The sequence below is a fragment of the Varanus komodoensis genome, unplaced genomic scaffold (genome assembly GCF_004798865.1).
Source record: "Varanus komodoensis strain SLA01 unplaced genomic scaffold, ASM479886v1 scaffold132, whole genome shotgun sequence".
Lineage (NCBI taxonomy): Eukaryota > Metazoa > Chordata > Lepidosauria > Squamata > Varanidae > Varanus > Varanus komodoensis.
Window position 1 is genome coordinate 454,152 of NW_025335381.1, and position 7,419 is coordinate 461,570.

Here is a 7,419-nt window from a genome sequence, read left to right on the forward strand (position 1 = left end):
CCTCGCCTCGCCTCGCCTCGCCTCGCCTCGCCTCGGCGCGCGCTGCGCTGCGCTGCGCTGCGCTGCGCTGCGCTGCGCGGGGAAGGCGGGCCAGGAAGTCCCCGGGAGGCCGCGGGACCCCTCCGCCCGGGCCGTGGGAAGCGAGCGGCCGCGCTCCCGCAGTGAGGCCGGCGTGGCGGCGGAGCTGAGCTGAGCTGAGCTGAGCGGAGGGGGCCCCGGCGGCGGAGATCGGCGCAGCGGGGACGGGGCGGCGCGTCCCGGTCCCTGGCAGGCCTGGCGCGCCGCCTCCCGCCGTCCGGCCCGGCCCAGCCCCGTCGCTGGCCGTTGAGGCGCCGCGCCCGCCACCCCGCCTCACAAGCCCGGCCCCCTCCGGTCGGCCGTGCCAGCAGCAGGTGCCCGCAGCGATGCTCTGAGCGGGGGGGGAGGGGGGCGCCGCACCGCGAGGCCACCTGGACAAGCCCCGATCGCGCGATGATGCCAAGGGGGCTTCCTCCTCTCCCTGGGTATGGCCGAGCCTTTTCAAAGGGGGTGGATTTCACTCACAAGGTGTGGCTTGGTGCCGCTCTCCCGTTTTCGGAGTGCTGCGTTGATGTGTATCCTGCTTTGCTCTTGGAACGAACACAAAGCGGCTTGTGCGTTCTCCTCTTGCAGCTGTCAGTCCCATCCCCAAACAGCAGCCCCGTTGGCCCGAGAGGCTGCGACCGGCCCAGAGTCACCCGCTGGGCTCCCCGGATGAGGGGGACCAGAACCCGGGGCGCCGGGTCCCAGCCCTGCACTCTTAACCACTACGCCACACGGGCTCGCACCTCTTCTGCTCTGAGCTGCTCTGCCTTTTCTGCAGGACATTTCCGGGAAGTTTTGCTTATCTCACGATAAGGCTTTTCAGGAGGCTGTGGAGCCAGACCACTCTTCACACCTGGCCAGACCGTCGCATTCTGTCCTCTGCCTCCGCTGCAGCCTTTGTCGGCTTCTGCCGCTTGCTTTGTAGCTTCCCATCGGCCCACCTGGTATATTCCCTCACTTAGGGGACTGGCCACGTGGCCCTTGTCCAGGCTGACCCACCAGCCCGAGCCTGCCCTCCGGCCCCAGTGGTGGAATCCGGTCTCGGCCTTTCCGGAGTATCCCAGAGCAGCAGGGTGGTGTCTCCCCTTCTTTCTGCAGCTGATGGCCGAGGATGGCAGCAGGATTGGGGCCCTCTCCACCGGCCGGACCGGGGGCCAGGCTGGAGGTGCCCAGGTGAGAGAGCAGAGGCTGCCCGGCCCTTCCGGCTGCTGGCCTGAGTGGCAGCGGCGCTGGGGAGGGAGCGGGGCCCGGGTCAGTCGCACGCAGCCTGTGCGAGAGCAGCGTGGGCAAAGCACGGGAAAGACCATGGGCCCCGGCTGGTCCCAGCTGGCTCTGGCGGGAAGCGGCAGGGCCAACGGGGGAGACTTGTGGCTTCAGCCCCCCTTGCGCCCTCCCCCCGCTCCGCAGGAGGCATCGTGCAGCCCGGAGGACGACGACGACGACGACAACGTCTTTGTGCAAAGCCCCGGCCCGGCCTCCGTGCCAGCCTTCCACGATGGCAGCGTGGAGGAGCTCTATGAGCTGCTGGAGCAGCTGGGCAGGTAAGGCCCTGGGCACAGTGGGGCGGGGGGTGGCGGGGGGCTGGAACTCCTTCGGCATCTGCCCTGAGGATTGGCGTTGAGGTTAGAGTCCCAGGAGCTGGAGGGGGCCTTTCTCTGGGGACGGGCCGGAGGTGCCACCAGCCCAGCAGCATCCTGTGTCCCCGGGGGCAGGCAGACGCCTCCGAGACACTTTCCGCCAGCCGCAGCCCCTTCTAGGGCCAGAGGTTCTTCCCGGGGTGGGGAGAGCCACGGCGGCAGCAGTGGTGGCGGGGAAGATGGCCAGTGGCTCTGGTGGGCTGGCACTCTTCCCTAGTGTGGCGCTCCAGGGGAAGGGCTGCGGCGGCACGGGAGCACCCCGCCTGGCCTGCAGAGGGTCCCGGGGCCAGGCGTGGCAGCCGTCCCAGGCAGGGCAGGAAGATCTGCAGCCCTGGAGGGGGAGCCACGCCTCAGCCAACGTGTCCAGGCGTGGGCTGGAAGGGGCCTGGCCGCTTCCTCTGTGCCCGGCATCTCCCAGAACCCCCTCTTTGAGGCAGCAGACCCTGTAACGTGTGGGCACAGAGGTCCACATGGCCCTGCTGAACCTCCTGCCGGTCAGCTGCTCTGGGTCAGCCCTCCTTAGCATCCTGGGAACAGGGGAAGGGTCTCTCTGCCCCGGACCAGTGGGGGAAGCCTGCTTGGAGTCCTGGGGGCGTTTCCCAGCCTGGTAGCGCCTGCTTGCCTCTCCTCATCCAGCGGACACTTCGGTGTGGTGAAACGGTGCCGGGAGCGGAGCACCGGTGCTTTCTATGCAGCCAAGCTTGTGAAGGTGCGGAAGCGCAAGGGGAGCCGGCTGGGCGTGGAACGCGAGCAGGTAGAGCGCGAGGTCTGCATCCTGCGGCAGCTGCGCCACCCGAATATCATGCGCCTCTACGACATCTTCGCCAGCAGGGCCGAGATGGTGCTGGTCCTGGAGCTGTGAGTGCTGCCGGCCGTTTCCGATCATCTGCGAGGCAGCGGGGCGGGGGCCCGCTGCCTCCAGTTCAGCTCGTGTGGCGTTTCCAAGGGCACGAAGTGGCCAGCCTTTGGCCTGGAGCTGTGGGTGGGAAGAGCGCTGCCTTTGCGTGAGCCAGCCTGGATTTGCCTGTGGCCCCTCGGGCCCAGGCGAGGGACATGGGGCAGCCCGCACGGCCTCATGCCCCGCGGGGCTGGCTGTGTGAGCCCCGTCCCTCTCTGCTCTGCCTCTCCTCAGCATCCAGGGGGGAGAGCTGTTCGACTTCGTCGCGGAGAAGGAGCTGCTGACCGAGGTGGAAGCCGTTGGGTTCCTGCAGCAGATCCTGCTGGGGGTGGCACACATGCACTCCCACCGCATCGCCCACTTCGACCTCAAGGTCCCGTCCCCTGAGCGGCCCCCGGCTTGGCCTCCCACCCCCTCGGCCTTCAGGGGCCAGGTGCAGGCCCTTGTGTGCGCCGGGGCCTTCCTAGGGCCCGGAGGTGCCTTGGCACCGCCTGAGGCCTCGCTCTCTTCTGCAGCCCGAGAATATCATGCTGCTCCAGAAAGACGTCCCCAACCCCAAGATCAAGATCATTGACTTCGGCCTGGCACAAAAGCTGGAGGAAGGGGAGACCTTCAAAAGCCTCTGTGGGACCCCGCAGTACATTGGTGAGTGCTGAGCCCGCCGGGGTCCCTTCCTCTCTCGGGGGCCCAAGTGAGAAGGCTTGTCTTGTAGTTTGGCAATGGTTGTTGGCAGCGGAGAGTGCTCTGGGGGGACGCCGGGAGGGACCTGCTTCCGTAAGGACAACGTGCCGGCCTCTTTCCACCGGGCCACACACAGACCGACTTGGCTGGGGCAAACCTCCCATGCTGTCGGCTTGTGTTTTGCATGCCCCTGCGTGCAGAAGACCAGCCCACCTGGGGCAGCGGCAGGATGCAGCCACTGACCCACATCGTTCCGTGTGAGTTGGGTCACCTGGAAGTCTGTCCAGCTCAGCTCAGGGACTCCGGCAAGTCCGGCAGTTATTCAGACTGCGTGTGGGAGCAGATGAGCTGGGGCCGGGGGGCGGCCCGTTCCACGTGCTTCTGCTCGTCCGTGTCCAGCCACGTCTAGGATGGGGAGGGTGCCGCTGAGCTCCCACCACGACCCCTGCCTGATGCTCCCTTCCCCGTGTCTTCTGCAGCTCCTGAAGTGATCAACTACGAGGCCCTGAGCCCAGCGACTGACATGTGGTAAGCGGCAGAGAAAAGCCCTCGGCCTGAGCCCTCCGCGCCCCCGACACCAGGCCTGCATGCGGGAGCACGTGCCTGCAGGAGGGGCGGGCGGGCGCCACTCCCTTCCCATTTCACTTGTTGGCGATGGCAGCGGTGTCCGTTGTCCTCACTGGGTGGCGTGGTGAAGAGCACGGGCTGCTTGTCCTCTTCGCGTTCCAGCTCTCCCAGGAAGCGCCCGCCCAGGGCTCCCGCACCCCCATCAGCACCTTTAGGCAGGGCCTGTCTCCCCCGCCCCGGCTGGTTCTCCTGCAGCACGCACTGCAGGGGGGAGCCTGCCCGAGCTCTCCCCAGGGCTGGAAGTCCCCGTCCTGCCCTTCCCGCCGTCCGTCAAGCCTTCCTTGGGCGACCCGTCCAGCAGTGTCCCCTCACTGGGCACGTATCTCGTGGGCGCAGCACCCCGTTCACCATCTGGACGGCCCCCACCTCGTCGAGGGCCTGCCAGCCTTGCGCCTGAGGAGCCCGCGTTGCTCTCCTCTGACTCTGCCTGCCTCTCGCCCTTTCCTAGGAGCATCGGAGTGATCACGTACATCTTGTAAGTACCCGGGCCTTTCCGCACATGCTTCGGGGCCTGGAGCTCCTGCGGGGTCTTTGATGAGGCTTGTAATGCATGTGGAGAATCCATTACATTCTGGAGAAGCGAGCAAGACGGAAAGACAGCACAGGGGACAGGAGAGCGGGGAGTCTGCGAGGGGCAAAGGCCTTCCCTTCCCTTGGCAATGGCTGCATGAAGCAGAGGGCAAGGTTTAGCGCCTCCATCCAGCTGTGATCATCATCCTCCATTTCTCCTACTCTTTTTTAGGGGTAATGCTGATCTGCAGCTGCACACATCTGCAAAACTGATGCTTAAAATACATGAAACTGTTTTAAGCCCCTCTAAGGCTTAAAATACATGAAACCGTTGTGAGAAGTGTTTTATCATAACATTTTAATATCCCAGATTTAAATGTGTACAATTGCTTCCAGTGTGGACTTTATAATACTTTTGTTTTGGAGACAATGTTTTTAATGTTACACTTCCTAATGTTCTAACACTGAGCAATTAAGACTATGTTTTTGTATCTTGGATTGGATTCTATCAGTTCCAAACCTTCTACCAAAATAGCTAAACTTTTTTTTTTAATTATACCAAATAGCAACAGATTTCTTTTCTGTAAATAATATTTTTCCCAACTATTAAGTCAAAATATCTAATCTAATAAGCTTCCTATTTATTTTTAAATTATTTGGCCAGTCTTCCACTCATATAGCTGGTTAGTTTTGCCTGTCCCGTGAGTTCTGCCAGTTTATTTTGAAATCTTCCCCGGTAGTGCGGTCTTTTGCTTGCCGTTTTGCTGCCCTCGTGATGCTAGCTGCTGTCATCGTATGTTTAAATAGATCTTCCATGTTTCGTGCTGCTCGTTTGATCCCCTTCTCCACTTGTTCCCTGCAGGCTGAGCGGCATGTCCCCCTTCCAGGGCGAGACCGACACAGAGACCCTCTCCAACGTCGTCTCCGGCAACTATGAGTTTGAAGAGAAGTACTTTGGCCAGACCTCCGACATGGCCAAGGACTTCATCCAGCAGCTTCTGGTGAAGGAGCCAGGGTAAAATGTCCCATAGCGCCTTTCTGGGGAATCCTGGTGCGCCCGGCCAGCCCAGGCACGGGGCTCAAGTGAGGCCGCCTCGGCCCCAGCTTGCCCGCAGTGGGGCCGGCTGTCCTGCGGCCACAGGGGCACAAGCTGGAGCAGCGCTCGGCGCGAGGCATCCCAGCTCGTGCAGGAGCGCCTCTCCTTTTCTGCGGCTGTCAGAGGGCGCCTGGTGTGGGCCGCCTCTCCGAGCGGCTCTTCCTTCCCCTCTGCTGTGGCTGCCAGACAGACGGGGCCTGGGAGGGAGCCCAGCCTGGCCTCCAGACCGCCGCCTCTGCCCGCTCGCCCGTGGCTGCCCTTGTGTGGGGCCATGGCAGACGAGGGTTCGGCGTGAGCAAGGAAGCACTCTCTTGCGTTTCAGGAACCGGATGACGGTGGTCGAGTGCCTCAGCCACCCCTGGATCAAGGTAAGATCGGGCCGGGCCAGACTGGAAGGGGCGGCAGTCCCACAGCTCTGCCCACGATGCGTGGAAAGGGGCTTCTGGCACAGAGGACGGCCGTCACTGCAGATTCTGGCCGCAGCCCCTCACCGGCCCTCCAGAGGCCATGTGACCCTCCATGCAGGCCGCCTGTGGGCAGGGGGCCGGTCCGAGCCGGCTCTCCCAAGCACAGCCTCTAAGCCACCCTCGCCAGCCTGGTCCCCGCCAGACGCTTGGCGCCACGACTCCCTTCCACTCTCTCAGCAAGACCAAGGGTCGGGGGGCCAGGAGCTGTGGCCCGCGACATCCGGAGAGCACCAAAGTGGGGAAGGGGTCCGCAGGCCACGCCGCACACCTCCTTTCCGGGGTTCCCGTCGGGGCGTTGCCCCCGCCTATCTTGGCATGAGCAAGCAGAGGAAAGGGCCAGTGCTCCGGAGTCTGGTTGACGCGGCGGCCTCGCCTCTGCCCACTCCAGCCCCTGAATCAGAGGCAGGCCGTGAACCGGAGCCGCTCCTCCATCAACATGAAGAACTTCCGCAAGTTCAACGCTCGCCGGAAGTGGAAGGTAAACAGAGCGGCCACGGCACGCCTCGGCGTCCCCCGGGCAGCTGGCGTGGCTCAGCCGTGAGAGCGGCTCGTGCTCTGGGGCTGCTGCGGCGCCTGCCAGCCGCCGCCCTGTCTCTGCTTGTCCCCGCAGCTCTCCTACAACATCGTGTCGGCGTGCAGTCGGCTGTGCCGCATGCACCTCCTGTGCCAGCAGAGGCGAGCGGAAGAGGAGGACCTGGTGGGTGCCACTTCCTGGGTGGCGACGGGCATTTTGCCTCCGGGGGAGCAGCGATTGCTCTGCCCCGTGGAAGTGGGGCTGCCCTTCCCTTTGCTGCGATTCAGCATCCCTCGGAGGGGGCTGTTGCCCCCCAAACGGCCCCCCACAGCCCATGCCTTCACCTTGGTGTTTCTGCCCCAAACAGCGCGATTGCGAGAGTGACCAGGAGGACGGTGCTGGCAGCCCCGTGGCCCTGCTCCGGCGGCGGAGGAGTATTTGCTCCTGATCCCCCAGGCCCAGGGTCTGGCTCATCGGTCGGCAGAGAGTTGACGCAGGCCGGCCGGCCTTGGATGGTGCCTCCAGCGCAAGAGGCTCCGGCCTTCCGTGGCCAGCGCAGGGTCCTTGCTTCATGTCGCGGGGAGGCTGTGGGGCACGCCTGGGGCAGACCTGCTTCCTGCTCACGGCTGGCACAGCGGCCCTCCGCCTTCCCCCCCACGTCCCCCGCCGGCACAGCCGCAGCCCCTGCACCCACCCCGTGGCGCTTGGCACTTCGGGGGGAGGCCTCCGGTGAGCCACGGCTGCCTTTTGGTACAGCTGGGAGGGCTCTTCACTGCAGACCCTTCCCTGCCCGTCCCACGCTGCTTGGGAATGGACGCCTCCCTTTCTCTGGGGAGCAGGTCAAGCAAAGCCTTACGGAACTGCCTGGCCGATCTTAATGCTCTAATATATTTTCAGAAAATATACTGTGTGACTTTTCTATTGCA

The 7,419-nt window shown here is 64.2% G+C and overlaps 1 protein-coding gene across 3 annotated transcripts in view; it reads left to right on the plus strand.

Moving 5' to 3' along the window:
- LOC123019609 (death-associated protein kinase 2-like) overlaps nt 1-7,419 on the plus strand; it is an 8,065-nt gene extending 646 nt beyond the window's left edge. Inside the window, exons 1-13 of one of the 3 annotated variants that reach the window (XM_044422616.1) lie at nt 444-546; nt 1,162-1,236; nt 1,471-1,604; nt 2,337-2,558; nt 2,833-2,971; nt 3,114-3,243; nt 3,759-3,807; nt 4,355-4,381; nt 5,279-5,431; nt 5,835-5,880; nt 6,368-6,457; nt 6,590-6,676; nt 6,861-7,419. In XM_044422616.1, coding sequence (XP_044278551.1) covers nt 472-546; nt 1,162-1,236; nt 1,471-1,604; nt 2,337-2,558; nt 2,833-2,971; nt 3,114-3,243; nt 3,759-3,807; nt 4,355-4,381; nt 5,279-5,431; nt 5,835-5,880; nt 6,368-6,457; nt 6,590-6,676; nt 6,861-6,941 — 1,308 coding nt within the window. In that variant the 5' untranslated portion in view covers nt 444-471 and the 3' untranslated portion in view covers nt 6,942-7,419. Of the gene's footprint in view, nt 1-443; nt 547-1,025; nt 1,237-1,470; nt 1,605-2,336; nt 2,559-2,832; nt 2,972-3,113; nt 3,244-3,758; nt 3,808-4,354; nt 4,382-5,278; nt 5,432-5,834; nt 5,881-6,367; nt 6,458-6,589; nt 6,677-6,860 lie in introns of those variants that run through there. The other 2 variants (XM_044422615.1, XM_044422617.1) reach the window with 2 other exon arrangements.